Source organism: Anser brachyrhynchus (assembly GCF_964034855.1).
Source record: "Anser brachyrhynchus genome assembly, chromosome: 17".
Taxonomy (NCBI): domain Eukaryota; kingdom Metazoa; phylum Chordata; class Aves; order Anseriformes; family Anatidae; genus Anser; species Anser brachyrhynchus.
The window spans coordinates 2,586,484-2,606,182 of NC_137710.1; the positions used below are offsets into that span (position 1 = coordinate 2,586,484).

The window sequence follows — 19,699 nt, forward strand, 5'->3', positions numbered from 1 at the left end:
CTGTTGCTACATGTCTGCTTACTTTTTTTTTTGGTCCAGGTTTTTGTTTACATGTGTGTTGTTTTTCAGGGGAGCATAGCTGGTCTGTCAGTGCCCTAAATATAAGGCTCAGCAAATATCCCGGCTGTGTTTGTGCAGACCAGTTTATGCTTTTGATGGTGGGGGGAGACCAGTCAGCTTACAGTTTGGTTTTAATTCACGTTATAGACGAAAAAGCCTTTCTAAAGCTTTTGTAATCAGAAGGAAGATGCCTTCTGTGGCAAAAACCTCACGGCACAGTTCCTGAAAGTCGTAGCTGGCGTGCCGGTCAGAGCAGCGCTGGTCCGAGCAGCTCAGGGAGGAGCAGGGCCCCGCTCCTCTTTCCAGTGCGGAGCTGGGGCACTGCTGGGGACTGAGCGAACTGTCTTGTGATCTCGGACACGCGATTCCCACATTGCTGAGGTGGATGTTTACTTCATAGTTGCCATCGTTTAACTCTGTTGATCAGTCTTAGCTTTTCAGTTCCAATCTCTTTTAAGACTTTGTTCTTTTTATCCTAAATTTCCCCGTTCTCTTGATTTCTCTTGCAGCTAATTCTCCAGTCTCGAGTTATTTTTGTTGGGATATTGCAACACTTGAAAAATGTGACTGAAAACAGTAGGGTGTGCAGAGCGGTTATATCTGTGCGTAATGTTGTTAGTAATGCTGTTAAGGGCTTTGTTTTTCTTAAAATAGCCTTCGAGTTTAAGGCTCAACATGAATACAGCAGCATTCAGTGAAGTGAGTTATTTTGATGCTTTAGGTTCAGATTGGTGTCTTTTAATAGGAAATAACTTCTGAATAAATTGAAGGCTTGGAATTGCTATCCTGGGAAATGCTGCTGCCTGTTACTGTGATGTGGATTTCGCATGCGTTTCATATACAGGCTCTGTGTGTGTATGCATAGTACTTTATGCTGCAGGAGTTCCAATACTGATTTTGTTTCATGCCTAATATTTTTCTGTACAGGTTTACTCCAGAGTTGGAAGACAGAGAATAATATATTGTATCCATGTTTGGAAAAAGGTAGTTGCTGTAGACGAAGAGGATTGACTCTGATATCACAGAAAGATGAGTATGTTAAAACCAAGTGGACTTAAGGCTCCTTCAAAGACCATCAAGCATGGGGGTACATTACTGAAAACACCTGCATCTGTTGCACCTGGTAAAGAATATTTAAATATCTTAACTTTTCTCTTTTTCATCTCTTACAAAAAAAAAAATCTTCTAAAAGCTATGAGTATACACTACTTTTACTATTTACACTAAAACACTTTTGCTTGTATTTCTGATGTAACAAAAATGATGTGTAAAATATGCAAAAAATTAAATATACTAATTGAATGCCATCTTGGTTCAAAACAAACTGTTTTTAATTGGTTTTAGTAAAAATCTTGTGAAGTTTATAGTTTATATTAAATGCTTTCAGTGTCTCTGTCCTTAGATTCTAAATTACTGTATTCCAGAGATTACTGTATTTTCATAATTAAGAAAATTTGGAATTGTGCTCTTCCTCTTAGAAATAATGCTTTTCCAAATGCTCATTACTTTCAAACTATGTAATGATGCTTCTTGGAATATTAGTGTGTTTGATTCCTGTTGCTTTCTCTTTGTGCTTGATTCCAGCTCCAGCAGAAAAAGCAGCTTCCAGTGAAAAGCCCGCAAGTACAACCACTGCAGACGCGCATGACGAGTTTGTGGATGATTTCAGAGTTGGGGAACGTGTTTGGGTCAATGGAAATAAACCTGGCTTTATTCAGTTTCTTGGTGAAACACAGTTTGCGCCAGGACAATGGGCAGGGATTGTTCTAGATGAACCAATTGGTAAGAATGATGGCTCTGTGGCTGGAGTTCGTTATTTCCAGTGTGAACCCTTGAGGGGAATATTTACAAGACCATCGAAATTGACAAGAAAAGTGCTGACAGAAGATGAAGCCAATGGTACTCAGGCAGCTCATGCATCTAGAGCTACATCACCAACTTCCACATCGACTGCTAGCGTGGTGTCTTCGTCCCCTGCTGCGCTTCCCCCGTCAGGAATTCCACAAAAAACAGCACTTGCTGCTAAGGAACATTCAACTCCTTCTCAGATTAGCAATCTTTCAAAAACTGCAAGTGAATCTATATCAAATCTTTCTGAAGCTGGATCGCTAAAGAAAGGAGAAAGGGAGCTCAAAATTGGAGATCGAGTTCTGGTAAGATTTCCGTGCAGCTTCGATGTCTGTTTTTTGATTGATGAATTGTAACTTCTCTTAAGACTCAGAACTTCTCTACTGTTTTCTTGATTCAGATAATGTAAATTCATGCTCTAGCTTTCTTTTCATTGAGTGTCTTCTGTAGCCAAGCTGTTCCCATGCAGTTTTGCATATTATAGGGAGGTCTTTGCAGTGCCAAGACAAAACGGTTAATTTGGCAATGTTTATTTTGTTATATTTTGCCAGCGTTTGCTCAAGACCAAATGTTTTTATTAACCTATACATAGTTTGTCTTTCCAGAACTGCGAGAACTGCAGTCCTACTAAATAAAATCTGAGCTTGTGAGATTTCCATGCATCTTTTTCCCTATTCAGGGCTGTATCTTTAGAAAGCTAACAGTTCAGTAATTGATTGTTCCCTTGAGTAGTGATAGGCAGCGACAGAAGTAGTCACATAATGCCACTGATCACCCAGGATTTACGTGATCTGTTGGTGATGTGCCATGTTACTTGGCTGCCCTTCATAAATTCAGAACCATAAATGCTTCTGCTAATGGATCGCTGTCATCCTTTTAAAAGGGAGCTAAGTTTTGTTAAACTTTTTTTTTTTTTTTTAAATAATGGTATTGTATACCTTTCATGTTTGGATCAGTATTATGTGGGCTGGTATGTGTTTTCTTGTAAAGGCAACGGGAATGAAGATTTACCATAACAGCCATGGCTTGACGTTATTAAGGTCCCAAATTCTGTTTGTTAAGTAAAACAGATTAAACTTAGTATTTCGTCCTCTCTACTTCCTGTTTGCCTTAAGTCTTCCTGTTGAATCATCAAATGGTAGTTTGAGGTTCCTAGCACAGCATGACAGCGATGCATATATGTAATTTACATGCCAGTGTTAGTGTGCACAGGAATATGAATGTTAAATGGACAAGATTCTTGTCTGCTGGCTTTTAACCCTTCCTGTTTTGTTTTTTTTTTTTTTTTTGTAAATATTCATGTTTTGTTATTAAGAAAGATGAAATTTTTGATCCTGGGCTAATCTTTTTTAGTACATCCTAGGCTCTGCTAATTCCTCCTAATAATTCAAATATAAATGTCTTAAATCTCCAGATCAGTGGTAATAATAAAAAAGTTGGCTGAATAATCCATTCATCCACTAGGTTTTTTTTTTTTTTCCTTGCCACTGAACTCCTTCCTGGACTGTAGAATTGGACAGTTAGTGAGGAATTGCTGGAAGCCGTCCTCAGAGCACCAGTTACTCTGAAAGACCTGCCTGTCACTTACCGTGGCTTGCCTTGGCGATCCGTCTCCAGCAGCGGTACGATTGCAACCGGACCGCTCTGTGGCACGTCATTTGTTTTTCATTTATACTGGCAGCAGGAGCTTTTAAGTAATGTGACACAAGGTGAGAGGCATGATGGCGTTTGTACTTCCCACCTCAGCACAGGATTTCCCCTCCGAGCCCTGAGACGCTGCAGTCTGGCCGCGCTGTTGGTACCGACTAAATGCTGCCCCCGTTCCTCACTGCTTGCACTGACTGCTACTGGATACTCAGTGGAGGTTCTTAGTAATATCTATGCCGTGCTGATTAGATACGTGGGGAAAACAACTGCTGAGAATTGCAGCTTGAAAACAGTGAGCCTCCAGCAGTGCAGGATTGCAGTTCAGCAGAACAATGAATTCATGATAGACAAAAGCTCATTTGGGAGTCTTATTAAAATACTTAACTGGAAAAGTATGTCCTCAAGGGCAAATTCATATATGGGTAAGGCACAGCTCATTAGCTAAGATTACATTCTAGAATGGACTTCAGATGTGGCTCAACTTTGTTGATCTTTGTGTGTGATCTAGGGTGGGGGGTGTAGCCCTGGAGTATTTCAATCTGGTAATTTTTTTCCTCTAACTTTGATTTTTAAATGTATTTAATAGGAATTTTTAGTTAGGAACTGACTGGTTCTCAATGGTACCTTCAGCAATAAAAGCTAAATGATAGTGTTTTTTTGGTTTTTTTTTTTCTGCCCCATCTGGGTTATCAAGAAACAAGAGGCCGTTCTGGCAGATGTTTAAGTGCCAGAGAAATGCATTTACCAATTCACATCTCTTCTCTCCTCGGCGTTTTCTGCATTACAAAAAAGTTGACCGAGGCTTGCTGAACCTGAAATGCTGTGTTCAAAGCATTTCAGGCTTGACAAATTAGCATTTCCCAGCAGCTAAGCTTTGTTGGAACATTTTTCAGTTCCTACTGAAATGTTAGTCCTGTTGCCCTGGAAGAAGAGAAGCTGTAAACTCTTCACGATTGCTTTTGCTTTGTGCTACAACAAGCTGCTGCATCAAGTGTTCATAGCCAGAGGTGTTGGGATGAGGTAGCTTGGTTAAAGGCTGTGTGTGCAAAGAGATCCTGACGAGCTGATTAAGGCTCTAGCCAGCTCTAGCGCATGGTGTTTGTTGTTTTGTGTGGATAGAAAAAACGTCTTAAGTTTATTTCCTCATTCCTTTGATGTCTCCATTTGTTTCACCAGTCTTTGGTGCACTTAGTTAGAATTCCCTAATCCTACACGGTCCCATATTTAGAGTTGCTCCCAAACTTCTATGGGAAAACTGATATGGCTTTAAAAATACCAAGAGATTTAGTAATAGAGGAAGTTTCCAGTGCTAGGTATCTATTTCTGCTTTACTTAGGTAGAAAGAAAGGAGTCGTAAAGGATCTTTCCCTAATTCAAATACCATTAGGAAGAAGAGTGGTGACACACAAACTGTTTGGGGTGCTCAATCAGATGGTTGTCAGGGAAAGGAAATTCCCCAGTAGAAAACAAGTGGAGTTGTGGGGCGATCACCTACGTATTCTCGAATGCTTGCCAGCTTGGAGTGTTCCGTGTTAGGTTGAGCTGAACAAGCAATACATGTGGAGATGAAAAGATTTGGGAGGCAAAGCTTTACATGGATGTGCAGGCTTGCTTTTCCAGGGGACAAAACACATTTTTCCAAGAGACCTGGCTTTAAAATAAATAAATAAAAGTTTCCTTAACATCAAAACAGGCAGTGTTTAAAGGTATAGATGTCAGCTGAGTCAAGTTGCTGTGTTTTTTTATTTCTCTTCCCCGAGATTCTGGAGGAGTCAAAGCAAAACAAAAGCAAATCAAACTAAGTTGAGTGAATACACGAGCTGAAGCAGTAAACCCCAAAAAGGATGTTCCGCAGCAGGAGGAGACATCCCTTAGATTTCTATAATTTACTCCTCAGGGAGGATTAGGTCAGAAGAGCACACAAGCTCTCTGCTGGCTTGGAAATCTTCAGATCCCAGCCAAATCTGAGCCAAACTCACCAAGCCTGCACTTAATTGCCTAGATGACTCAAAGCTGAGCAGTAGTTTTCCTTTCACTAACAAGTATTATGAAATACTTTATGTTAATATGTAGAAATGTTGAAAAAACAGGGAGATAAGGTACATATTTAAAGCACTGTGGTTTCTGATACGTAGCTGATTGTTATTCAACTTCTCATTTGTCGTATTGATGTATAACTTACGGAAAAAATAGCTGAATCAAAGGAAAAGCTATTAATGCAAAGCATAATTAAATAGCTCTGTCTTAACCATAATTTCCACTCTTAACATCTAAAATATGTTCTAGAATCTGGATGTGATTTAGTTGTTAGAGAGAGGACATTAACTCTGGGCAGCCTGATCTCATATTTGGGGGTTGCTGTAACATAGGAAATGTTGTAGGGGAGGGAAATCCACACTTCCTTCTTTGCATCGGTCCAGCCTCTATGGGGTTAATGGCAGCGCAGTCCAAAGTTTAACACAGCTAGAGCTGACTTGCCTACTGAAAATGAGGCTGCAGTTGTAGTGTTTTAAAGCTCGTATAAATAGGAATTCCTGTGCAGAGTGTGGTCCTGACCTCTCTTGTCTGCTCCCTTCTTGTGCCGGTGGAAGTGTTGTCACCAGGTAGTAAACCAGGTGGGGAAAGAAAAGGCCTAGCTGCGAACTGATTCCGTAAACAAATTGCTGTCAGGCTCAGCTGGTTTCTGTTTCCTGCTCCAGCTGCAGCCAGGGAAGCTGTTTGCCCTGGCATTGCGAACACTTATGATATAAGAGCCCAATGCAAAGTTGGTTTTAAACAAACAAACAAAGAAAACCAAAAACCAACCTGCTGAAATAAAACGGGGAAACCCACTCTGTGGGACGATTGTTGCACCTCCTAAAGGTTAAAGCAGCTTTGAGAGCATCTTAGGCTTTTTTTCCTGGATGGACCAGATGCTGTAATTGTAAATAAATAAATAAATAAATATCAACCTAAAGGGCCTTAGCCTTCTCAAAGGATTAAAGTGCTTTCATTCATTTGACCGGTTACAGCTTCATCGTGGTCTGCCAAATCTGATGCTTCTGGAGCTGAGCTGGAAAGCTGCGACTCGGGCCTCTGTCCATATGTTCCTTCACAAAAGGCTACAAACTGGATTGTTTGGTGTCTGCTGAGGGGGCCTTTTTGCAAAGTTATTCTCTACGCATGAATTACATCTAATTTCTTTTTATTGTGTCTGTTTTATAGCGTTCACTGTAAGTTATTTCTCGCTTAGATATTTCTTATGAAGTTCCTTAGTGTTGCAGAGACCGATAGGAGATTATTGTCGGGTTTGTTTCCACCCATGTAACTTATCTTCAAGTAAACATCACGTAAGGCTGCCAACTGATTAACTCCAGCGCTCTTAAAGGGGAAAAGATTTCACATGTAGGGAGAAGTTTCTCCCTTTAAAAACAATCCTGCAGTGCTAATGTGATATTTCTAAGTTTTCCGTTTTCTAGCTTGTGTAACATCCTGAATAGAAAATTCTCTTCTGTGTTTAGTCTATTTAAAAATCTAAAATAGGCCCGTATTTAACTGTTAGAAAAGCAAATATTCATTTGCACCGTTACAGTTAGAGCAGTGCAAAACCATCTTGCCATAATGCCTCAGAGGATAGAACAGGAAGAAAGATTTGGAAGTTACGGACGTGCAGTTGTTGCACGCTTACTGTGGCTGTCCCTTGCTGAACCTCACTTGTGATTGCAAATGCACGGCATGCCTAGCTGCTCCGCCAGGCTTTTGCCTTATCCTGGAGCTGAGTTAACTCTAAGGTGTTTAGATGGCTTTGTCATGTTAAGTTAAGAATAAGGGATCCTTATATTTATGGATGTACGTTGAGACATAGTATTTTAGCTATTGTAAAGTATACATCTATGATGTAGATTAGTTTGTGAAATGGCTGCCGCAGCATGGAATATGCTTATGAGAATATAGCTGAAGGACAGAGGGCATGTAAAGCCTGTCTGTAATTCATTGTCTTGGCAATTTTTCTCTGAACAAACTGCAGCTTTCCTTTTGTGCTACCTTTAAGCAATGTTCAGGACGTGTCATTACCTGTCTGCTTATGGGTGAATAAGATGTTGAATTTATGTCATCGGTGCAGCAAGGTGCCAAGTCGTGTCTAATCGCGAGTCCTTTGGTTTTGGCAGCTCCTTATTTAACTACATTGCAAGTGAGTTACTGTGACCAAACGGCCGTAACAGGCGACTTCCCACGGTCGTGGTAAGGGTTTGTTTGTGCAAGGCTGAACTTTTTGTGCGCGTGGGCTCTGTCTCCCTTCCCCTCCCCTGCCTGCCCCAAGGAGTGACATCCAGGAACACGTTGTCCTTGGTCATTCCTGCACAGGATGGGCGAAGGAACAGTTTATTTATTCACTTACTGGAGTCTTGGCCTTTGCTTTTTTTGTGGTGGTGAATTCACAGGTGGCTTTTGTAGTATGCAAATGCTTGTTAGGTTTTTATATTACTTCCTTTGTGAATAACTGGGCTGCAGGAATTGAGCCTCGAGAGCAGATAACGTTTAATTATTAAATTGGCTTCTTCTGGCAGTGGAGGGTTGTGTGATAACTCCCTGTCCGCGTGAGTGTCTTATTGCACATTAGCTCTGTCATCTGTTTTGGCCTTGATTTTGAACGTTACCTATCTACAACCAAATTTGATAGAAAAGTAGAAGTTTCAAAAAAACTTCTTACAAGTTTCGTGAAAACAGATAATCAAGTTTTTTGGAGCTTCGCTGTACCTTCACAGATTTTTGCACGTCAGAGAATCTGCATGAGCAAGGTCTTGTCTAAATGCTGTCCTCATCAAATGGAAGCAGCTGTAGTCACTCTTACATTTTTAGATAGCAGTCACTCGAGCATGATATCCAGTGCCACAGGAAAAGCAACATCGTTAATCCTGCTATTCACAGAATTGCTGGTTTGAAAGATCTGAGTCACAGAAGTAGGTTTAAAGTCTGGTAGGTACTCCAGCACTCTTCCAGTTGTGCCTTGATCAAGTGCCTGATGTTATGCAGATATTTTGAAAAAGAAAAAGGATGATCTGGAAAAGCAGAAGCTATACTGTCCAATATCAGGCAAAAAAGGGGGAAGGGGAGGCATGACAGAGGAACCAGATGTTGACAAGCTGAAACGTGGCAGCTTTGTTAGACGTGTAAACTTCAGTATGATCATGTAAACCTCCTTCTTTGAAACTCTAGTTTTAATGGAGAAAGGTGGATGATATTTTGTGATGGTTGTTTGCCTTTCTTTAATTCTGAGTAGTATCGGACAATCCGACTTCCGACTTAGCATTGTACTTCACTTCTGCTGCTGTATTTGAGAACTGGGCGAGTGGTGGTACCTGCCCGCCCCGAGTGGGACCAGTGGATATGGTCACCAGCAAGTTCTTTCTCTGAGCTGATGTAGTGTCAGTGCTGTTCAGTGCTTTGATCCTCGCTCTGGAAGTAATTGTAAATCCATCCCAATTAAACCTCTGGATGGTCAGAGGGGTAAATAACAATGTGTGGAGCAGTCCAGAGGGACTCGGCATTTCAGCCCCACAGCCCGAGCTGTTGGTTGCATTTTGCATTCGATGGCAGCATGTGTAAGCATAAGGAGAGGATAAGCTATGTCACAGCCACGGAGAGCTGTGTCCTGGAGGGGACAGCAGCTCTGGAAGATCCAGGAGCCAAAGGTGCTGAAAAGGAGTTTGTGGTTCGATGCTGTGGCAGAAGAACCGGTGAGAATATGTGGTCCTCTTCTAAGCAGGGCTGACCGTGCTTCTGGTCGCTTCTAGGACACTGTGTAAAGCTACAGCCTTTGTGTTTTGAAAAGTATGTTGGGAACATTGGAGAGGCTTCAGAACACAGCTGCAAAAAGACTCAGGCTGGAGAACGTAGCTTGCAATAAAAGATTTGGAGAACTCAATCTGTTTTATCTATGAAGGCAAAAGTTGAGGTGGCTTGCTTACAGTGCGTGTTCTCGCGTGGTGAATGCTGGTTGCAGGAGAGCTCTGCAGCCTTACAGATGAAAGCATGATGCGAGTCAGTGGCTAGAAGCCACAATCAAATTTGTTTTATTTCAAATTTAAATATGTTTTTAATAATGGAGCGATTAACTATGAAAATAAGCTGCCAGTGGAAGTATGCTTTCTTATGGTTATCAGCCCTGATCTAAAAACATCAACACGTCCAGCTTAGTTCAGTGCTGTTACAGGGTTCATTACAGATGTAAGCGGATGAAATGTAAAGACCTGTTTCGGGAGAACCAGAGGAGATGACCTGGTGGTTCCCTCTGGCCTCGTGTGGGTGAAAGATTCAATTAAATGCAATTGCTTCTGCCAGCTGGAAATGCTTCCTCTAAAGTTTGAGGAACAGCTGAAAGACGATTCTGAGTAGTGGATCCCAGGTTTTTCAAATGTGTTTGTGAGCCTGGGTGCTTTTTGCTTTGTCAGGTGTTGAGTTTAGGGGTTTGAGTGCTTCTGGAGATGCCCAGCCTCTGTCACAGACACGGAAATATCCAAGTGAGGCTTTTTCACCATAAATAAGTCCTCAGGCTCAAAGGAGGCAGAGCTTTTCCACTCTGCTCATCCAGCATGAGTAAATGATACAGTTTTATGGACAAAGTTTCAGAAGTGGATATCCTCTTTTCAAAGAGATTTGTGTTTTCCAGTAAACGTGGTCTCAGTTTTTAGACCATCTCTCTCTTTTTTTTTTTTTTCTTCTGGATTATACTGCTTTATTTGTTTCCTCCTTCTACTTGTCTGGAAATGCAGCTCTAAAAATGCTCTCACAAAGTCTGACATGCTCATCCCAAAGTGCTTTCATCAGGAAGTTTTTGAAGTTTTTAACTGCTTCAGGTTTACAAACCTGTTCTATTACTTCTCTTTGCATGGCAGCAACTTAAGGTGAGCTTAGTTAGAATGTGATAAATGGGACTTACTCGCTGTTTCCATGTGTTTGACATAACAGTGGTGAATTCCAAACAAATTTCCTCACCTTGCCATGACTGCTAGCCTAACCTAGATACTCTGGTATACTAGTGCTTTGTGTTTTACAGCTTGCCTATTCTGAGCGTGATCACATTTTAAAAAGAGGTCTGGCAGTTCTTTGCTCTGCTCCATTATTTCGTGACCTGAGTTAGAATGAATGAAGGTCACGGCAAACTGCCTTCTTGGTACTGATGCTCCAGTTTTCCATATAGCTTTTAGAAACTTGTGCTGACCCTGTCTCTAAAACCAAAGACTTGGAAAGCTTTTGCTTAAAACTGAGCAAAACCGCAGATAGCTTCATCAACGCCGTTAGCACTTCACTGCCATGGTGTACTCCGATTCCTACTATCGGTAAGGATAAACATGTCAGTGTTTGCAGAAGCCAGAATTGTAGTAGCTGGCGATTCAAAGACGCTTGATTGGGTTTGGGGGAAAAAAAAAATCTTTGGCATTCTTCCTTGCGTCTTGTTTTAAAATAAGCCTGGTACCATGGTTACAAGACCGGTCACATGGCTCTTCTCCTGGGATCTCACGTTGCGCATCCCCATATGTTCCCGGGACATGAATTCCTCCTCGTGCGCCCTCCCACCGGGCCATGGGCTGGGGTCCCGTGCGCGTCCCCCGTGCCCGCTGCAGCAGCTCCAGCCAGGACCAGCCCTTGCCAGGGCTCTTCTTCCGGATCACCTCCCTGCGGGGAGCTGGATGCCGTATCTTCCAAATCAGTGCCTACATTTTTTTACCTAAGAGTGGAAGGTGAGCAGGGCCAAGGTATGAACCAAGAAGGAATGCGTGTTCCGCACCCAAGGTTAACCCGTGTTTTCCTAGAGCTGGCTCGATGTGCTGAGAGGTTTATTTCCAGTTTGAGTTGGTGGGAACAGCCTGCAACCATTTTTCCCTGTCTCTGGGAGCCTTTGCACCTAATTATCCCTTTTCACTAGAGGCTTCAGATAGCTCTATCGTGCTTTCCCCGGGCACCTTTCTCTGGAACGTCTTTTATTTATCTATTTTATTTTTTTAGTAGTTGACCTGCCACAAAACCACAATAAGCTTCCTTGGCCTGGCCAGTTCTGCAGAAGTTGCTGAGGAATCCCCCTGTGCAACTGCGAGCCTGACTATTGTCTGCGAGGGGATGCTCCTTATCTGGGCTATTGTTTTAGATTTCCTGCCTCATTTCTTTAATGGGTTCTTTCTGGCCTCCTTTGCTTTAACTCTGTTTATTCAGGCAGAAAACAGTACAAAACCGACCAGTGAAACAGTACACATGGAGCTAAACAGTCTTTCTTTTCACCTAAAGATTATCCCAAATTTAACTCATTTATTAAAAGCAAACAGAACAAAAATAGAAAACTTGCTAGAAAGGGAGTGACAAGAACAACTTGCAGAGCCAGGCACGACTGACAGCACACACACACACACGTTTTTCCCTTGCACTGTTCAGTTAAACTTTGATGTTTATACTTATGTTTATGGTATTTATCCTCTAGAAAAAGTAGGTTACGTATGAGGGTGAATAACGTGTGGGCTTCAGGGATAGATATTTTTTTTGAAAAAAACAATGTTACGTCTTCCCTCTTCATCCCAGTGCCACAGAGGTTTAGAGGAGATCTGGATTCCAGGGGACTGTTTTGGTCAGTTGTGATCTTTTTCCAAGGAAGTACTCTTGCCTTTTTTTTTTTTCTCTTTTTTTTTTTTTTTGAGAGGGGATGTTTGTCCGTTCTCTGCCAAGAACACCAAATACCAAACATTCTACTAGTTACTATATTAGGCTGAGTCATGATAACTGTAAACTTTGTGTATTTTTATTCCATGGAGAAGAACAATTTGCTATGGCAAGACGTAAATGTGATCTGCAGATTAAGCCTTGTTCAAGACCCTCTCTAATGACAGAAGAAAAGGGGACTGCCACCTTAAACAGGGATGAAAAATATCTGCTTTTCCTGTTTCACTAAGATCAAAGGGGTTAATTATTCTTCCTTGGTTTTCTGAGGCTTTAAGTGTGTGGATTAGGATTTTCTTACCATCAGCTGAAGCCTTGAATCTCTAACAGAGCTGTCAGCTCTGCACAGTTGATGAACTAGGAGCTAGAGCACAAATGTGTGTCATCTAACTTAGTACTTTGAGGACACTTAGTGCTTTCATGCAAGATAATGTACTCCATTTCCAGGCTCCTCACACTTAACCTCTTGTGCGAACACTTCTCAGATGTATTAAAATGAATTATCTAGTGTGCTGTGATCATGCACCCTAATTGATGGCACAAGAAGCTTGTTGTTCTCTGGTTACCCTGGGAAGCTCCCCACAAGGAATACAATGTCTAATGGAAAAATTACATAAAGTCCTAACATACTTTTCAGCACATAAAAAGGAGAATTACAGTCTTTGTGTTAGCAGGTTACTGCTAACTTTCTGCGAAGGCTGTGAAATAAATGCCTCATCGGATAATGTGTGCTGGAAAATACAAGTGAAAAAAACAACGGCCTTGAAAAGATCCACACTGAATCCAGTGACTCTCTTGAAGAGGTAGTTTTCATCAACATTTGCTTGTTTTCATGGTGCTGGATGCAGGCTGAACAGATTTTCACACAAATAGGGCACAGCATATTGTCATTCCGACCTGCAAGAATCCTGCAGCTCTGGCTCGTGGCCCTGCTTGGCAAATGTCAGTCCCACTGAACACCTTTTGCTTCTTCACCTAATTTAATTCCTCCCTCCTCTGGGAGTTATAAAACACGGCAAGTAAGTGGAACAGGATCAAGATGGCTGTAAAGATGTAGGATTTGAAGTCTGAAAGCAAATCATTTCTGATTTTCCATTTAGGGCTGTTCAAAAAAAATGAAGAAAAGATCAAGAAAATGATTCCACCCTTCCCTAAGAATTCAAATAGTTGTTTACATCTACAGTTTTTGCAGTGCTTTGTATTATGTAAGTTCTCCTAAGTGCAAGAGCATTGTGCTGTGTAGTTTCTGAACTACTCCTTGTAGAATATATGACTTTTTCTCATTTAATTTCTTTTACTTTTCCTCACAGAATTAGAATAAAAAACAAGCAGCCCTTAGAAATCATTTGTTGCTGACTGACGTTTGTGTGAAAATATAATACAAATCCTATTGCATTCAGTTCGCTAGTTAATACTGCGTCTTGCTGAATATCTTGTTAATCTTAAAGCCATATCAAGTCATTTAATAGAGTTGTGGCCTTCAGTCTTGACAAACTTTTCCCAAATACCAAACTGGACAGAACTAAATGCTAGAGAAAGGTTTGTTTTTTTTTCTCTCTCTCTCTTCTGCAAACAATTTAGTTGTGAAGATTTGTTCAAGGTATTAAAACAAAACCCAGAGGCAAAAGAATATGCAGCTTGACATAAGAACTGGTGACATCATTAATGTGCTTTGTGAACATGATTATGCTGAATGCTTTCCACTGGATTTTGTATTTGATTTGGAAATGCAGTAAATACAGATGTTTGTCTTATTGCTTCAAGGTTGGTGGAACAAAAGCTGGAGTTGTGCGTTTCTTGGGAGAAACCGACTTTGCTAAAGGAGAGTGGTGTGGAGTAGAACTGGATGAACCTCTTGGAAAGAATGATGGAGCTGTTGCTGGAACAAGGTTAGTTTATCATCAGATAGACACCTTAACGGTCTTGCATATCTCTGTTTTGCTCTGTCTTTTTAATATCTTACATTGAACTTTACATCAAGAGAAGTCGTTAGACTGTAAACCCGACTGTCTGCTGGTGGGAGGGGGATCCTTACACCCTGATTTGAATTTTATGACACCTACACATCTCTGAAAGTCTGCAGTGAACCCCACGTTCACTGGATTGGTTAATATCTCCTAACTCCCATGTGAGTTTTATTCGTAGACTGATAATGGAAAACACGATTTTCAGGTTTTTGAACTTCTGCTTGGTTTCCCAGCTTGGAATGAATTCTCAGTTAAGAAAATATCTCTAGGTGTCTAAAAGCTGAATTTAAGGAAAATTTTCCTGCATTTCAGGAACTGAAAGCTTATATAGCCACATTATAAAGACTAGGAACCATATAGATTCTTCCTTCAACAAGTCATATTTAGAAAATATTAATTCACATCACAAATTTTCTTTCACGTGTGGTGTAAAGAACAATTCTTTAACTCTTTACAATGTGTTTCTACAAGGATTGTGCCATTTTAACATGGGTGTTCACAACTTAACATTTTAAAAGGGTTTTGATTATACATAACCAAAGATACATGTTCTGCATAATGAAATATACATATATGCAATCAAATATACAACTGCTTGATTAAATTATCTGATTTTATTTTTAACTCCTTATCACCTTTGTTGTTGGCAGCTCAGAGAAACGTCTGAAAGAGAAAGGATGTGCATGTTTGAATCTGAATGGAATATGTGGGAAACAGAGCTCTAGCTCAAGAGGTTTTTTTCTATTGAATTTCTGAGGCCTGCTGTAATAGTGCTACTACAGCCCAATGAAGCCCCCTTTCCAAATCCATTGTTTAAAAAAAGGCCTCAACCTAATATAGATGAGGCTGTCACCAGCTGTTACCCTGTCCTTTGATACTGTTAGACTATTTATCTAGCATTCCTTGTGAAGCCAGATTGTGTATATGAAAAGACAGAAGTTAATTTAGTGCTCTCATCTGTCTGCTTTGTTTTTTAAAGATATTTTCAGTGTCAGCCAAAATACGGTTTGTTTGCTCCAGTCCACAAAGTTACAAAGATTGGATTCCCATCGACTACACCAGCAAAAGCGAAGACAACCGTGCGAAAAGTGATTGCAACTCCCACAGCCCTGAAACGTAGTCCAAGCGCATCTTCCCTGAGCTCCCTCAGTTCTGTGGCATCTTCAGTAAGCAGCAAGCCAAGCCGTACAGGACTAGTAAGCTTCTTTTTCTATTGCATGCTTTACGTTCCCAAGCAAGAATCCACGTGGCACTTGCCTGTGATCTACTTGCATAACTTGAGAATAGAACAGATCTTGGGGAGAGTACAATGTACATTTAATTGTGCTCTCTTTTTCATTCAAAGCATGCATGAAGGAAGGAACTCTTAGCTAGCCCTGAAGAGTAACTGAATATTTGAATATTTAAGCTTACGCAGTTAATTCAGGCTAACTGAGTTATTGCAATAAGAAAGGGGCTTGTGATGCCAACAAAGTGAAAAGGCATCAATATTCTCTGACTGAAATCTGCGTTTAGTTGTTAATTTTTCCTAGCACACCACAAATCTCTGTCATATGGGATCTGGTTTGCATTAAAGCTTCCATGGCTCAAACTTGTTTCATTAAGCAGGAAGCTCCAAATTGTCAAGTTGTAAAAGGCTTTCTTTTACTCTTAAAGAGATGAGTCAGCTGCAAAATATAGAAGTAGCAATCATCAAGCTTTTGCTGACAAGAAGCCTCTTTCTTTTATTTTGGATTTGTTTTTTAATCCTATGAATTCATAAAGGCAAAACACTGCAAAGTACAGTGGCTCAGGTGAATTTTAACACAGTACTAATTCCACCTAATACACTTACTATGGATTCTTTTAAAGTTACTCTGTTACATAAATGTCCTAATCTTGGGTTGCAGCAGTAAAACAGATCTTCGGAGAAAGCTGAATTTAAAAAGTCTCTCTTTAAAGGCAGTTAAAAGCATAGAAATATTTTTTTTTTCTACGATCACCTTTTTTATTTATTTATTTCGTTTAAAAACAAACAAACAAAGCCCAATTTACATCTGACTGGAAAGAGATCACCAACTCCCACTGATCTGGGCCTAGTTAGCTTGCATACTGCTCCGTTGACAGCAGGTGCAGGACAGGAAGGTGACGATGTACCATAGTCCTTCAAAACTGAAGCAGATAACAAGTAAACAGAGGTCAACGGTCGGTCAGGGCAATGGGGTTAATACCTTATCGCAACAAGCGTAAGGGATTTTTATTTGGCACAAATGGAGGGACTTTGTTACTTAACCCATCCTGGAAGTTGCACCTCTAGCCTAGGGAGTGCCCCCTAGTTTGAAGCCGTTGCACTCAGTAGTGCCTCAGGCTCAGGGAATGCCTGCTCAGGGCAGTTTGTGGGCTGACAGTGAAGTGTTAATACGGACCTCCACGTTTTATTCAGCATGCTATGATATCCTCAGCAAGAAGAGGGTACAGTTACACAATGTAAATGTTTACAGTATGTTCACTTGTTTTGCTCTGTGCTGTGCCCTAGGGCTTTTGCATGTTTTGAGCCTTAAAAAATAAAGCTTCCATAACCCATTATTTCTGGAATTAAAATTCCAGCTTTCTTCTAGCTATGTTCTCAGGCACTGTGAAGATCTGGTTACCATCCAAGTAAAAGGCCTGTCAAAATAATTCGACACTTAATTCCTCTAAAAGTTAAGCTGTTGAAGAAACAGGTTTTCCCAAATCTCCCAGCAAATTTCTCTTGCTCTGATTTTTAGGAAAAGTGTAATTTACCTGCAATTCACTGGGGTCCTACATAGTTTTCTCACTTAGTCAGGGCTATTGCTGTTTTCTTCTTCCTGAAAAGCAACTGTCAAAGTAGGTGATCTAATAACATAAGAGGGCTGGTCTCTTACAATTGGCATTTATTTCCAAGTCTGAAGGAAGTTGTTGTTTCTCTTGAAATCTTTTCAATTCCTTATGGAATCGAAAATTAAGTCAAGTATGACTAGGAGAGCTAGAATTGTTAAAAACCAGCGCATTTTGCAGTGAGATGTCTTCCAGAAACTGAAAGGATACCAAACTACTAATCTAAGTATCAAAGCTGAAAGTTCTGGTTTATTTAGTCCCATACCTTTTAAGTCATTGGATACAGTATTCGTAATAGACTAGAGATGTACCGTTCGAGGCTGTAAGTAGACGAGTTAGAATGGTTCTGCAGTAATCCTGGTAACAGAAGGGGAAGCATGTTTTTGTGATGACAGAAGAATACGTCAGTGTTACGCTTTCTGTTGGGGATGTAGTCTACTGCCAGCATTCCAAGCTGTATATGGCAACAGTCCTTCAACATTTTGATCTCTGAAAGGATCATGAGAAAAACATATTCCTATTTTGGGGTAATACCATTAGAGCTAAAGGTTAACACAACAGAAGAGTAAGTCTTTGTCCATTGCTTTGTTTTGTTTTGTTTTAAATGAGGCTTTAAGTGAGATGTCATTCTTTCTTAATACTTAGGAAGCAAATTTCCGAGCTGCTAAACATAGGGTCAGTTTTTGTAAGCTGTATCAGATTTCTTGATTCAGTTTTTGCTGTTTTCACAACTCTTGCTCACTATTACTACATAATTTCAGTTTATTTACTTTCCCTTCTAGCTCAAAAACTCTTGAGGAAGTAGAAGACAGGGCCATGATGAATTTTCACTGACACTGGTTCCATTCAGTGGAGCAGAGATCATGCAAGGTCAAGAAAAATCTTAAGGTTCATTTTAGCTATAGTTTTCCAGTTTGATTCATTTTTATCTATACTCTTTTAAGTTTAATCCTTCAGATTTTCATTTATTTTTTTCTAGAAGTAATTTAATTCCAGGTATATAAATATATGTTTTAATCAGATACCAAATATACATCTTCACAAGGTTTTAGCTGTAAGGCTGGCTTTTTAAGTCAAGGTAAACGCCTTTGACCCTGAATGTTTTATTCCCGTAGCAGAGGCACGAAATGCTAGTTGGAGATCCAAAAGCTTTTGATAGAGCATTTGGAAATGTTATGCCTTCACTGGTGACCCAAGATAATGACTAGGTAACTAGAGTGACAATGTTATTAACTTGCTGTATAGGTGCCTTTTTTTTTTTTTAATGCAAAAGGTGCTTAGAAAGCTAACAAGCTAGCCTTTGTGTGAGTCTACCAAACCTGCCTTAGACTGAGGCCAGCCTTTTTTTTTCACTTAGCCTTCTGTCTCCTACACACTGCCTGCTGATTGCTACAAAACCAACCTACTACATAGGTATGGCCATTGTTGGATTCTAGAAAATGAAGTAATTTAAATGTAAAAGCAAGAAAAATACTTTTCTTTAATAAAAGTTCTAAAGGAGAAGGTACAGTAGGTTACAGAAAACATTTGTTACACTAACACAATGTTTGTAGAGTCTGGAGATATCCCTGGTTTTCACTTGATACATGATGATTTTTAACTTGCTTACTTTGTGAAGTTGACAGAAACATCTTCCCGGTATGCAAGAAAAATTTCTGGTACCACAGCCCTACAGGAGGCACTTAAGGAGAAGCAGCAACATATTGAACAGCTCCTGGCAGAAAGGGACCTGGAGAGGGCAGAAGTTGCAAAAGCAACCAGTCATGTAGGGGAAATAGAGCAAGAATTAGCACTTGTTCGAGATGGACACGATCGGGTAAGATCAATGCTATTGTTCTTAAAACAGAGGCTTTAAGACAATTGAGTTAATTTCTCAAATTGTATTTTCTTACTGAAAAGTTCTGGGAGTAAGAGGTAGTGTTCCAAAAGTAAAATAATCTATACCTGTGAGTTCTTCCCCGTGGGAGCTTTAGCTTGATAAAATAGCAAATCTGTGTAATTTAACAAATTTTGGTTGTTGAAGTTCTCTACACATGTCAAGAAGCAACGTTTTTTTATTTTTATTTTTTTTTTCCTGTTACATGCATATTTGAATATAATATTCCTGTCCCTTGGCCCATCGCTTTACCAAATTGTGATTACTGAGGTGTAGATACATAACCTGGAAACAAAATCATGTATTGTCCAACTTAGGTTTTGTTCTTATTCCTGCTAATTAGCATGTACTGGAGATGGAAGCAAAAATGGACCAGCTACGAGCTATGGTGGAGGCTGCTGATAGGGAGAAAGTGGAGCTTCTCAATCAGCTTGAGGAAGAGAAAAGGTAACCCCAAATTGTCTTCATTAGTATAACTGATAAAAAAAACCAAACTTTGTACTAAAAGTAAATGCTGTGGTGACAAATTTTAATAATGCAGGTATGGGCAGTTGCCATACAAAACCATATCACAGTTTCTAAAAATTAATACTAAAAAGAAACTCTTAAATTTGGGGAGGGGGAAGAGCTACAGCTGTATAATACAGCCAAAGAAAATTATACTATGATGAGTTACAGCTAGAAGAGGGAATTAAATATTTTTGAGGTATTCTTTGTTTGGCTAAACACTCAGATTTGGGAGATGGCATTTCTCAGGAGACAATCCAAGTGGACTTGT

General features: G+C 40.2%; 1 protein-coding gene across 3 annotated transcripts in view; it reads left to right on the forward strand.

The window, feature by feature from the left end:
• Positions 1-19,699, forward strand: part of CLIP1 (CAP-Gly domain containing linker protein 1) — a 69,752-nt gene that overhangs the window by 11,067 nt on the left and 38,986 nt on the right. For all 3 annotated transcript variants that reach the window (XR_013940342.1, XM_080559415.1, XM_080559416.1), the window contains exons 2-7: positions 988-1,183; positions 1,645-2,213; positions 14,005-14,129; positions 15,187-15,403; positions 18,664-18,861; positions 19,265-19,368. Coding sequence is in view for 2 of the 3 variants with exons in the window: in XM_080559415.1 (XP_080415541.1) it covers positions 1,090-1,183; positions 1,645-2,213; positions 14,005-14,129; positions 15,187-15,403; positions 18,664-18,861; positions 19,265-19,368 (1,307 nt within the window). In the remaining variant the exon portion in view is untranslated. The remainder of the gene's footprint in view (positions 1-987; positions 1,184-1,644; positions 2,214-14,004; positions 14,130-15,186; positions 15,404-18,663; positions 18,862-19,264; positions 19,369-19,699) is intronic.